Below are 14,259 nucleotides of genomic sequence, written 5' to 3'. Positions count from 1 at the left end.
TATATGTATATATATATATATATATATATCTGAAGAATCTATTAGAGTAGATGAAAGCGCTAATATATGATTTATAAAAACATATGACATATCAATAAAAATCTGAGGTCTTGAAGACGAAGATCCCGAGTATTTCTATCAGACACTATTGTGAAAATCCTTTTTACTAGATTAAAGGGAATATTTCTTTTGATGTGTTTCGGGTGACATGAGCTAAACAGGAGATATTGCTTCGAGTCCGTTGGTTTATGATAAATATCAATTATAATTTGACTGGTGACTTTTTTCTTTTTTGTTATAATATCTAAGAAACGAAGCTGTTCTTTATTATATTCCATTGTAAATTGAATGTAATGGTTTATATTATTTAGTATTGTTTTAAATTCCGAAAGTTTATCAATGGTCTCCTCCCAGATGATAAAGCAGTCATCCAGGTATCTTTTCCAGTTCTCTCTTATATAATAGTAAAATGGATATCCATATTTTTGAAGTGATACTTCATAAATAATGAATTCAAAATATCCCATTATTAGGTTCGCAAGAACAGGGGCTGCTTTCGTTCCCATCGCAATTCCACATTTTTTACGATAACAGGTGTCATCAAATAGGAAATAATTGTTCTGAAGTATAAATTTTAAAGTTTCAATAATAAAAACCTGGTTTATGCGTTCCGGAAGTACTTCGGGATACTTTTCCAACTAGAATTTTATTGCTTCTATTTCATAGTCATGTGGGATGTCGGTATATAAAGATTAAAAACATCGAGGGAAACCAATGTCTCTCCATTAGTTGTTTTTGGTAAGTGCTCAAACGTGTCTAAATCGTCTCTAATGAAACTGTTGATGTATTTCAGCAAAGGTTTTAGTAGGATGTCTAGAAAATTGCTTAGGCGGTGGGTCAGCTATAATGGGTCTTAACTTTAAGTCTTCTGGCGCTTGGATATTTATGTATTTGCCTGGTGATTGTTTGCAGGCTTCGTTGACTATCTTGCTCTTGCGTATTCTAGGTAAGACATAAAAGAGACTAGATTTACATTTAAAGTTCGTGATATGATCTATTTCTTTTTTCTGTCAGATCTTTTCCATGTAGAAGAATCAAGGATACAAGATTTTTCATTGCTTTTTGTTGTTTACAACTTTTTCTTAGGATGTATTGTTTTCTAGCATGGATAACACTAGGTTTTTGTAGTATTCTGCGTCCATCGGGACTATAACACTTCCTTTGTCTGCTTCTTTAATTGTCAGTTCCTTGTCGTTTTGTAGTTCAATTAGATATTTCCATTCTAGATTGTTGAGGTTTGAATTAATTTTTCGCTTATGGAAAGTATGGATATGGTCGCAGAAGTCATCTAGTATTTAATTCTTACATTTAGATGTAAGATAATTACTTCTGTTTTTAACCAGTGATTCATCCTGTTGTTGCAGTCAGTTAGTGATTCTGTGAATCGTAGTTTTCTGCGGAATTCCGAAATATTGTCTTTAATTTCATTTTGGTTAAGTCTTCATGGGGTTGGGGTAAATTTTAATCCTCTAGCTAGTATACTGATCTTTGTTGCGGAGAGAGTTTTCTTTGATAAATTCATTACTTTGGGTTTCTCCTGCATGTTTTAAAAAAATCTATCTTAATTTTCTGTACGATGTATTTTCCTGTCACATTCTATAAAGGGTTAATATTTTTTTATTGAAATATAAAGATAAAGAAATCTCCGTGGATAATGTCAAGAAGACAGAATGTTTGTCATCAACAGTGAAACACAATTACCAAACAGCAAGTAGAATTTATTTTTTATAATGTCAACAATTTGTTGTACTTTAAACTTAAAGAATCTACCAGACTTAATTAAGTTCTTCTGACCTTCAAGTTGAACGATGCAGTTGAAAACTAATATGCTGATAACATTTTGACTGAGACAAAACATTCTATTTAACGAATTTTTGACATGAGTCAACACTAATTTCGAAACCACTTACGAAGGTAAAATATATCAACCTTCATCATTGATTAAAGGGTCTCAAAAGACAACTTTAACTTGCCACCATTTACAGACATAAACATCTCTCCCTCATCATCCACGTATATGATGACAACGGGATGGAGTTTCTAACACAGGATCGTTCCATCTGCTAGAAATAAGTCAAATTCCTATAAAACCCATCTACAGCAGAGGTTCTCAAACCTTTTGGGCCCCCACCCCCCACCTCATGGCCACATGATACGCCCAACACCCCACCCCTATTTTATGTATAAATATTTTATATTTTAATAATTTATACATACTATGAATCATTTGATATTTAATATAATATTATATAATTTGTATACAATATTATAATAAATTCATTGCGTCTCCCAATCCACTGCCTTGCTCCTATTGTTTATACTGTTGATTATGTTTTTTGAAATCTGTAAGTTGTTCAAATGTGTGCGTCCATGAGATTAGGTAGTCATTTAGGTAACGTTTCGAGTTTTCTAGTAGATATTTGTGGAAGTTCAAGCCATATTTTCATTTAGATTGTTCATATATCTGAACCACCATGTATGCCATGACTAGATTGGCATCAGAGCAACTTTTGTTCCCATTGCAGTCCCAGATATTTGTTTGTAAATATTGCCATCGAAGTCTAGAAAGTTGATGAGACTGTTTTCAATTCTGTCTGGAATTTCTCAAGCCAGAAATTTATTGCTTCTAGTCCATATTGGTGTGGGATTGTGGTATAGAGGTTTACCACATTAAAAGATACGATAGTGGTATCATTGTTTATGGATTTTGGGAGATAGCTTAGCAGATCCAAATTGTCCCTTACAAGACTTGGTATTTATTTTAAAATAGGTTTCAGTATATATCTAAAAGGTTGCTGAGCCTGTGTGTTTCAGTTTGGGCCTGCTATGATTGTTTTATCAACCCCGAAAGGATGAAAATCAAAGTCAACCTCAGCAGAATTTGAACTCAGAACGTGAAGATGGACAAAATGGTGGTGCATCAGCATGGCCGCAGCTCTGAGCTGAAACTATAAAAAAAAACATTTTGCCGGGTGCAGTAACGACGAGGCCTGAAATTATGGAGGAAGTGAGGTTAGTCAATTAAACCAATCTCAGTACTCAACTGGTGCTTATTTCTATCGACCCTGACAGAATGAAATGCAGCATTGACTTGGGCATGACTTGAACCTTAAGAAATACTGCTAAGCATTTGTTTTTTTGAGTGGTTGGCGTTAGGAAGGGCATCCAGCTGTAGAAACTCTGCCAAATTTAGATTGGAGCCTGTTGTTGCCATCCGGTTTCACCAGTCCTCAGTCAAATCGTCCAACCCACGCTAGCATGGAAAGCGGACGTTAAACGATGATGATGATGATGATGATTCCAGATGCACTAACAACTTTGCCAATCCACTGCCTTAACAATAACAACAAATGACAACAATAACAACAGTGCCAAGAACAACATCAATAAACAACGACTCTAAACTTGAGTGCACATTAAAAATTTATTTACATGATTGTACAATAAGGAAAACCTTTTTACCTCAGCATACAACAACCTCTGCTGTTGTTGTTGTTGCTGCTGTTGCCTCCCGTTCTGGTTTTGTGTCTTTTACAGAGAAACAATGTAGCGAATAATGGAGAAGAAATATGGTTTTTTACTTTTTCTTTTCTTTCTTTCTTTTTTTTTAAAAATTTTTTTTAATAAATATTATCTTCAGTTAACTAACTGACAGAATGGGATATTCTATGCCATTTATCAGAATCAGAAAAATAATAGAACTCAGCTTTCCAATGGCATTGTAAAGAATGTAAGGGGTGGGTGGGAAGAGGAAAAAAAAAAATACCCCTTTGACTGGAATTTATGAAGAATTTGATATTAGACAAAATAATACACTAAATGTATCATAAAATCCTTAACGGGGCCTATTATTGGATATATATCTTCTCTAGTAGTAGTAGTAGTAGTAGTAGAAGTAGTAGTAGTCTCTAGTCATTTGTACTCAACAGTAATTGTAAGTGAGCAATTTTCACATAAGCTTTCTCGATGGTTTAATAACTACTATATGATGACAATGATGATGATGATGATGGCTGATGATGACAATGATTATGTTCATGATGATAGTGAAGGTGATAATGGTGGTGGTGGTGGTTGACAGCTATAGTTTACAGGAGTGGTGGCCACTTTTTTGCAGTTGTTTTCTCGGAAAAAATATCCCCCGTTACTGAGAAGAAAAAAAGAAAAAAAAAAAGAGAGAAAAAGAGAAAACACAGACCACTTTTACACATGTTAATACACATCTAAAATGTTGTCAGTGTCTGTTTGAAAAGATTTATAGAAAATAAGTCTACAGGAAACTTTAAAATAATAATAATAATAATAATAATAATGATGATGATGATGATGTAAGAGGAGGAGGACAAAATGTACTTTATTATTGTTGTTGTTGTTCACGTTATTAAACTTCCTTGTCAGATATCAAGTCTTGTGGTGAAACAGAACCACAAGTTGAAGAGTGGAGAGACATAAATGGAACGGGGGAAACCGATGAAGATGTATTTCTTAACATGACATATATTAATTGATGGTTTCACAGGAAGACTGGCACTGAAAAACACACACACACACACACACATGTATATACATACACACACACACACATATATATATATATATACACACATACATACACACACCTAAGTGGACAAACAAAGTAAGTGACACTCCACACATTTCATGAGTTATTTAATAACAGTTTGACTCAGCTCCAAAGAGCTTAACTTTTCTCTGGGTTTGTAAGACAGTCACAAGGAACTGAATTACACTTATTAAATAATAAACTATAGACGTGTGTGTGTGTGTGTGTGCAAAACCATATTTAACTGTCATTCAAGATGCCAAAAACATGTGCAGACAAAGCACTAGTTGACATCATAACACTATTAATAATACTTTTGGAAGAAGAAGAATATTTCTGAAGACTGATTTCAATTATTCAGCCTCAAGAAAATAATGTTGAGCATTGGTCAATGAAAAGTGTTATGGACATTAGATACAGCAGGGCAAGTAACTTGCTACACTTCACATTTAAAGAACAGCATCTTTCTTAGATAAAAGCTAAGAAAAAAAAAAAAAAAAAAACCTTCATTAAAGTATTCAAATACTTGAAATAGAGAAGAAGCAGTTATTTAAAAAATAATTCAGATTTATTGGGGAAAAACAAAGGTCTACAAATTGATAAATGTTTCATTTGTTGTTAATTAATAGACAGGTGTGTAAATTGGAATAAAAAAATCAAGTTAAACAATAGAATTTTACTTCTCTTTCTGAATGTATGTATAATTTGTAATCCTGTTTTAGATGAGTCATTTGTAAATGAGGTATATATAACCTGCTGGGTATAGATGTAACTGAGTAATGCAGGTTGCTGAACACAGATGGAACTCAACAATACAGATAGCAGAGTAATCTAGACAAAACTGGGTAATAAAGCCTGCTGAGTAGAATAGATGCCATTGAGTAACACAGCCAGCCGAGTAATACAATCTGCTGAGTAGCTAAGCAATGCAGGCAGTTGAGTATAGATGTCACTGAATAATATAGCCGGCTGAGTCTAGATATAACTGAGTAATACAACCTGTTGAGTATAAATGTGATTGAGCAATACAGCTAGCTGAACACTGAGGGGATTCAATAATACAGCCTGCTGAGTATATAGATGTGTAGTACAACCTGCTGAGTATAGACGGAACTCAATAATACAGCCTACTGAGCCGCAGTGCAACTGAGTAATATAGCCTGTTGAGCAGAAAATTCAAAACTGTTCAGTTTTCACAGACGATTCACTTAGTTATATTGCTTTTAAACAGCAATAAACTTTGGTGATCCTCACTGGTGGTGGTCGTGGGTGAAGTTAGCTCTTAACAAAATACACTGACCCGAACGATAACTGGATCATTTTTCACTGTCGTTTTAGGGAGGAAGCCATCCTTCCCTCATAACAATGATAACAAAATATACCATGCTGTTTACTACAAGACAAATATGATGATAGAATGGAGTCGTCGACAAACTTTGCTAATGTGTGTCTCTGAGTGCGTGTGTGTGTGTGTGTGTGTGTCTTTGATGAAACTAAGAAAAAAAAAAATACTTAGAAAACCCTCTCCCCAGTTTTATGAGAAACCTCTGTGCATCAGTTCAATGGCGAAGCTGAGAAAGCTGATGTAGTGAGCTTGGTGTGAGATGTAGACAATCCACGTCTACTATTATTATTATTATTATTATTATTGTTGTTATTATCATCATTGTGAAATGCAGACAATCCACATTCTATGTTAATTGTGGGTTGATAAGTAGTTAGTATTGCTGATAATTCAAGAAAATAGTGTTGCTTAGAAAAGAGGCACTACAATGGAAGATAGAGCCAGCGGAAATGAGAAGATGAAAGACAACAAAAACAAAAAACCATTTCATTTTCGGCCACTGCTTCCAGATGCTCCCGTTGAATTTCGCAACTTGTCTACAATATTACACAACTTTAGAACAGGTCCTAGTTTTAATCCCAAGTATTTCATCATCATATCACTGTTGAGCAACAGGAGGGCTTTACCATCAATTTCCTAAAAGAAACAAACAAGACCAGGCATTAAACCAATGAAAATAGCAACAAAAATGAGACAAAAAGAAAATGTTAATTAATCTCCCTTTTCTAACTTCAAATTGGCCAGATTTGACCTCTCACATCTATCCGACAATGTCATTTTAAAAATAATCAAATACATCAGCAAAACGTTGAAGCTATGAGATAATGCAATCATGCATTATATTCAAAAGAATGTGAATAAATAAGCAATACATTTAATAGAGTAATCTGAATGCTAAAGGGTTAATGTAAGAATAACAAGATTTATGTTGCTATTTTGGACTTAAATATGAACAGACAGAAATAGGTAGCTTTAGGCCCTTTGCCATCTTATGAAGATGAAAAGTTTGAAAAGAAAGGATGAAACTTACATGTTTCCGGAAAATTTCTGTGTGTGGTTTGAGAGCTGCGTCTGTGTCACAAATGTGATTGATTACATCATCAATAGACCAATCAGAGGGATCGGTTGAGACTTTGTGGGGTCTGTGGTCTGATGTCGTAGAGCTCGCTGTAATTAGAAGAAATGATAAAGAAACTAATAGGATATGGGGAAAGAAACTTGCAACAATAGAATTTAGAAGTGCAGTGGTTGAAGGATTACATTCAAACTAACACTGATATTGTGTTGGCTGTCTTTGGAATGAGATTATCCATCCACCCAACCATTATTTCCACTCATTATTCCTGGACTGGTCATGGGGGTGGAGTCCACAGACATCTCCTCCATAGGGTCCTATCAGAAGCAATCATCATCATCATCCTCATCATCATACGTCTGTTGTCCATGTTGGCATGGGTTGTACAGTTTGACCAGAGCTGGTAAGCTGAGGGGCTGCACCAGACCCCAGTCTGATTTTGCATGGTTTCTACAACTGGACACCTTTCCTAACGCCAACCACTCTGAGAGTGTAATGAGTGCTTTGATGTGCCACAAGCACAGGTGCCAGTTGCATGACACCAATATCTGCCAGAACTACAAATTCTCTTGGCTTGATGGGTCATCTTCTCAAGCATGGCATATTGCCAAAGGTCTCGATCATTTGTCATTGCCGCCATGAGGCCCAACATTCAAACATCATGCTTTACCACCTCATCCCATGTCTTCCTGGGTCTACCTCTTCCACAGGTTCCCTCCACAGTTGGAGATCTTCACCCATACGCATCACATGACCATACCAGCGCAGTTGTCTCTCTTGCACACCACATCTGATCCCTCTTATGCCCAACTTTTCTCTCAAGACGTTTCCACTGTCAAACATATACACTGACATTGCACATCTTTCAAGCCAGTGCATGTCCTCAGCAGCCACAGCCCATGTTTAACTGCTGTGTAGCATGGCTGTTCACACACAGGCATCATACAGTCTACCTTTTACACCGAGGGAGTTCTTGAGATATCTTTGTCCAGAGACAAACAAACAAATGCAACTGAAAACAATACCTCCGCCATCGCTAAGGCGGAGGTAACAAGAACAATAATAAATGAGTGAAGAACAAATATATAGTTTCAGAAAACCCACAGAAATATTCTTAATTTATTTTCTTTTTTTGTACCAGTTGATACTAACCTTCAGCCTCATAAGCAGACATTTTTCTTTGGATTTTGTGCATGCGAATGCCTTTCTGACTGTCAATAGATTCATTGGAATACCTGCGCCGTGGAGCTTTATGGTGACGAGATTCTCGAGGTTCGGGACTGTCTTCTTCTATGCATAAAATACGAAAGAAAATGCAGGCCATGAATTTTGTAAACTACGTGGTCTGATCAAAAAGTATTGGGGTTGTTGCTATGGTAAAGGAGCGAAAACCCACATGGTACAGATTGTCCTCGAACTCTGTTGTACATGGATGAAATGTAGGTGTGGGGGAGAAAGGTTAACAAGGCAGAAGCCCTTATGAACAAGAATTACCAAGATGGTTTTAGGATATCAATTCTGCTGTGGTGGGTGGGTGAGTCTTCTTGATTACAGTCAGGCACCAAGTATCTTGGTCCTTTCTCAGTTCCTTCATAAGGCTCAGCGTTTTGAGATTGGCTTTAAATACTTTGTCCTGTGTTTTCCTGGGTCTCCCTCTTCCACAAGTTCCACCTTCTTTGTGTGCACTTCTTTATGCACACACACACACACACACAATGTGACTGCTTACTTATAGAATGACATTGTAGAGTAGGTGTGAGAAGCTAGATCTGATCAGCTTGAAGATAAAACAGGCAGAATATTGGGGCCTGTCGTGGCTGGTTTAAATGCTAAAGGGTTATCATCATCATCATCATCATTGTTTAACGTCCGCTTTCCGTGCTAGCATGGGTTGGACGATTTGACTGAGGACTAGCAAGCCAGAAGGCTGCACCAGGCTCCAATCTGATCTGGCAAAGTTTCTACAGCTGGATGCCCTTCCTAACGCCAACCACTCCGAGAGTGTAGTGGGTGCTTTTACATGACACCGGCACGAGGTCCAGTCACACGGTGCTGGCAACGGCCACGCTCAAAAAGGTGTTTTTTTACGTGCCACGGGTGCTGGTTAAAGGTTGAATGAAAAAGGACTGTTGGCGTATGAACAATCTAAAAAAAAACCTCACCAAAACAGGAATCATATCTGAAAGAAAACAAAGATATTTTGAGTGAGATTGAATGATCCATACCTATTTTAATACGATGAGTGCTAACTTTGAGGCACTTTGAACATCGACCTTCTAAAGGTTGGCTGGATAGGAAATTCTCGCAACAGCCAAGCTCTTCCATCATACCTTCTAAGTAGCTCCAGAAATCAGAGATTTTGAATGCTGATGGGAGGCGTTTGGTGTAAGTTTTGTTTCCATTATTTGCTGAAAAATTCAGAGAAAATTTTAAATGAATAAAACAAAACAAAAATAATGATAGACAACTGGAGAGTAAATTAAAACGTTTTTAAATTAGAAATTATAAAATAATTAAATAGATACAAAAAGCATTAGGTTGGATGAAGGAATAAAAAAAATAAGATCAATACATATTACACAGTTTTATTTGTTTTCATCATCCTTGTTGTATAATGTCTATTTTCTATGCTGGCATAGGTTGGACAGTTTGACAGGAGCTGGTAAGCTGGAGTGCTGCACCAAGCTCTGATTGTCTATTTTGGTATGGTTTCTACAGCTGGATGCACTTCCTAATATAAACCACTTTACAGGGTGTACTGGATGCGTTTTACATGGCACCACCACAGATGCCTTTTACATGGCACCTGTTACAAGAACTCGTCCTCATCATCTCTAAAGTTATGAGAGAGTAGGAAGGGCATCCAGCTATAGGAACTGCGGTCTGAGGACTGCATTATGCTCCAATGTCAATATTGGAGCACAATGCAGTCCTCAGACTTGTCAGATCCTGTCAAACTGGGCATATATATAGCATAATGGCTAAGAGCACGGGCTACTAACCCCAAGATTGCAAGTTCATTTCCAGGCAGTGCCTTGAATGACATCGCAGAGTGTGAGAAGCTAGGTCTGGTCAGTTTAGGTATAAAACAGGTAGGATATTTGGACATGATATGGCTAAAGAGTTAATAACAAAAAGTTATTTTAGTAAATTTTTTCATTATTTTCACGGTTAATTGAGATGAAGGCAGTGTATTTCAGTAGAAATATGGTAACAAAAGGGTTAACTATGTATGAGAGATAATACTAGTAATAATAATATTAAATGTTTACCTGTAACAATAATTTTACTAGTTCCATCCTTCAAAAGATTGAAGACTGTCTGTTCGTGGTTTCCACATTCAATGCAGCCCTGGGCCACTTCCCGTAAAACTCTATGTAATGTGCCAGGTCCATAATGTAAAGGGAGCTGCTGCACCTTACGAGGATTCAAGTAACTTCCAGGATTACATGAACGGTTGATATAGACACACACTACAATAAATAAAAACCCATTGATCAGAGACATATATTTGGGCTTCAAAAAAAAAAACAAGCAGGCTGCTTAACAAATTTGGGAACTAAACCAGATATATATTCTTAGTAAAGAAAATGAATTTTTAATTAAATGAGTTATTCAATTTACAGAAATATAGAATAAATGCAATTTGGTTTTGTTAATGTTTACCATTTTGGCATAAAGCTAAATACTAGGAGGAATGGTAAGACTGAATAACTTCAGTTTAAGGAAAAATATCAAAATATTCAACTAAACATTTAACAGGAAGTCAATTATATACAATATTGTTTTATAATCAATATATTTGGAGTGAGTTTGGACGAGAAAACAATCTTGATAATGAATTTAATAAATTAAGCCAGAGAGAGAGAGAGAAAGAGGAAAAAAAAAAGACAGAAAATTAAATTAGGTATTTACAGAAAACACTGAGGGGGGGAAAAGAAGAAAAAAAAAGATCAATTATACTGTTTTTATAATGTCAACTAAAACTCAAATTTGGAATTTCTTGAGCATACAAGAATTAACTTTTTGAATAGTAGTGTTACAGATGAAAATCTGCTCGTTTCACTATTGAAAAAGTTAATTAAATGTTAATAATGAATCAAATTGTGTTGAAGGAGTTAGAAGTTACTCGTCATTTACATCAGTGAAAGTGTGAGCAATATGGGTGGAATGGATAAGAAGGAAGCACAGCTTTACAGAAGTCCAATTGGAATGGCCTTAAATCCAATGATGGGGGTGTCAACAGGTGCTAAGAACTGAAGAGGATTTACTGACCTGTGGTGCTGCTATGTGTAGAACTTGTATCTGGTTCTGTAATCATGACTACCGGGGAATGGGCTTCTCGTGGGGAGAGCTGTCGGTCAGGGCTGGAGGGACTGGCAATAGATGAGCGCGACTGCCCCCCACCCCCAGGGCCTGTGGCTGGGGTGGTCACTTGACTGGCCGATGATGCTCCAGGAGCCGGCAGGTTCAGCACCATGGGTTGGTGCTTTATCACCTTGTTCAATTTGTACTGCGACGTGCCTATGAGTCAGAAATGATCAACCACAGTGAGCTACTCGGCACATGACTTCAGAATTATTATTATTATTATTATTATTATTATTAGTCTTTTTTTTTTTAACGAAAGGTTTAAGAAACTGTTTTGAAAGGGCCTGGCACACTTGATTATTATATGCTACCAATTAAAGCAGCATTATTATAGAGATTATATAGAGAGATTTATTACAGAGATTATCAATGATTAAAGGAAATCTAAAAGTTTACAAATAGAAATAATTTCAGCTTAAAAACAAAGGGATTATAAGACTTAGTTGTGATGTTTTTTTTTAAGCTAGTACACATAGTTTGATATATGCAGAAGACTACTTACAAATTTTTACTTTTAAAATATTACTTAAATATTACAAAAATATGATAAGAATTAAATATCATTTAGGTGAATTTAATGCCCCCCCCCCTTATCTTGCTATTTCTATTTTAAACATTTTTTTAAAATAGATATCACAAAAATTCTTAAAATGAGGCAAAAACTAAAACTCAAAAGAATATATTCACTCAAAGAATTCAACAAGCAAATTCAAAATAAAATAATTTTGGGAGTTATAAATTATTAATTCTTTTTACACGGTTAATACAATTATTAAAAACAGGATTATTCATAAGAAAACCGGAATAATTGTGCGTGAAAAGTCTGTAGAAGATTCTAAATGATATGTATTATGGCAAGAGGATTCGAAGATCCTAGAAAGGGTGAAGGGAATATTTTTCTAAATCGTGGTGAAATTGTAAGGGAGTAATGTACTTCATTGCTGGGTAAAAGCATGAAAACTAGTAGGCAGAAAGAGGTGGGGGGAAAAAATCCCCAAACATAAGTAGATGCCAGGGTTTCTAAACACATCATCAGGGATGATAGTGAGAAAAATATGTTTTAGGGACCGGCTATGAAAGATGATTCACCTTTCAAGAATTAAGTTTCAGACCGACAGAAGTATCAAAAAATGTACAATAAAACCAATTAGTAATTTCCTGCATTTGAAGTCTAATGGAAATGGCATCCTGTACGTGAGGTGGTTAAATATATATATATGTATATATACATATATATGTATATATAAAAAGGCGTTGGGTTATGGAAATACTATTGTGCATAGAGAAAGTCAGCTATGAAGGCTGTATAGTATCAGGATTGAGAAAAAATAAGATATATTTGCTTTTAATTTTCTCGTGTCTCACAGCCTGTAGTAGCCACTGCAGTTTTCACTCGTTACTTATATACATATCAATTTTTAACTGCTTTATTCAAAGTGGTTCAAACCTCTTTTAAAGGAAAACATTTTTTTTTAACACTTTCGTTATTACTTCTCCTTGTTTTGTAAAACAACTGAGACAAGGTATCGTCAGAAGGTGGTAAAGTGGTTGTAGTGGTAAAAATAATGGTTAGTTTAATCGAGGTCTGAACCAGTTTCAGTAAGGCAGTTTATTTTATTGCACTGTATTAGTAGTAAGAAGATACGAACGGATTACTGGCAGCTCTAAACATGAAAGGGTTAAAACAATGAAATGTTTTTGTTTTTTTGGGGTTTTTTTTTGGTTTTTTTTTTGTGGTATAAAAATGTGTAAATGATCGCGTGGAGCAATTTTGAAAGTGGGTAAGTACTGTAAATAACAGGTAATCAACTCCAGCATGCTCAAGAACTCCAAAGCTAGGCTAAAAACTAACATATTTTAAACACAGCTTGTAGAAAGGAAAAAAAAATAAAAAAAATTAATAAATAAATAATAATATAAACTGAAAATCAAATGTGCTAAGTAAATGGCTTTTTCACACCTTCCAAATGACATGTAACTAATTTTAGATATAAGTTTTATAACCAAATCTGATCAGGCATGCATTGTATAAAGTGCATAAACAACCATATAAACAAGGATAATAATAATAATGATAATAATAATAATAATAATAATAATAATAATAATAATAATAATAATAAATATTTTGCTACATAAATGGACCAAAACAGATATCACAGAAGGTTTCAAAACTGACACAATGAATATTATTAGTATAGTGAGAAGATAAAAAGACAAGAGTCAAGTAAACAATATAGATAGTAATTTTAGTTTATATTGGTAGAAACAGAACTGCTACGAGAAGCTGCTTTAGGTGAAGGTAAAGGGTTAAAATCGCTACAAGAATTTGCTCCATTGTTACAGTTTGAAAATGTTTAGTTAAAAAGGTATTTGTGTGTATATATTCTTTTGTAATGTTTATTGCTCTCAAGTTAAGAACTGTTAGTAATTAATTAACTCCTGTCTCATTATATTATCTAGTGCCAGGCCATTGGTTAAAAGGTAACAAAAAAAATAAAAAATAAAAAAAACAGTCATATACAATTTTCATAGCATTTAAAAGGATGAAGTTTAAAGTTAAAAAAATAAAGATAATTTTTTTTTTTTTTTTTAAATTAAGACCATTTCTTGAAATTAGTAACGAATATACAAAGCAGATGAACACAGGAAACAAATTTAAATTCAGAAATGTATTTTAAATTTCAATAAAAATGAAAAATGAAAAAATTGTGAGAGGAATGAAAAGGAGTTAATTTTACTTTCAAGATTTAAACTATGAAATAAAATATTAAATTGATTTGATGTTTAAATTGTGAATGAACACCCTCTAAAATACCATAAAATTCTTTTTAAAAAAACTCATAT

General features: G+C 34.7%; 1 protein-coding gene across 4 annotated transcripts in view; it reads right to left on the bottom strand.

Annotated features, from left to right (window-relative positions):
- Nucleotides 1-3,465: 3,465 nt before the first annotated feature.
- LOC106877822 (sex comb on midleg-like protein 2) overlaps nt 3,466-14,259 on the bottom strand; it is a 40,785-nt gene continuing 29,991 nt past the window's right edge. For 2 of the 4 annotated variants that reach the window (XM_014926844.2, XM_014926846.2), the window contains 6 exons: nt 11,317-11,565; nt 10,314-10,514; nt 9,267-9,449; nt 8,194-8,331; nt 6,997-7,133; nt 3,466-6,602 (listed from right to left, as the gene is read on the bottom strand). In XM_014926844.2, coding sequence (XP_014782330.1) covers nt 6,453-6,602; nt 6,997-7,133; nt 8,194-8,331; nt 9,267-9,449; nt 10,314-10,514; nt 11,317-11,565 — 1,058 coding nt within the window. In that variant the 3' untranslated portion in view covers nt 3,466-6,452. The remainder of the gene's footprint in view (nt 6,603-6,996; nt 7,134-8,193; nt 8,332-9,266; nt 9,450-10,313; nt 10,515-11,316; nt 11,566-14,259) is intronic. The other 2 variants (XM_014926845.2, XM_014926847.2) reach the window with 2 other exon arrangements.

The sequence above is a fragment of the Octopus bimaculoides genome, chromosome 19, assembly GCF_001194135.2.
Source record: "Octopus bimaculoides isolate UCB-OBI-ISO-001 chromosome 19, ASM119413v2, whole genome shotgun sequence".
NCBI lineage: Eukaryota > Metazoa > Mollusca > Cephalopoda > Octopoda > Octopodidae > Octopus > Octopus bimaculoides.
Note: the sequence above shows the minus strand (reverse complement) of the source record. Positions and strands in the feature narration are given on the sequence as shown.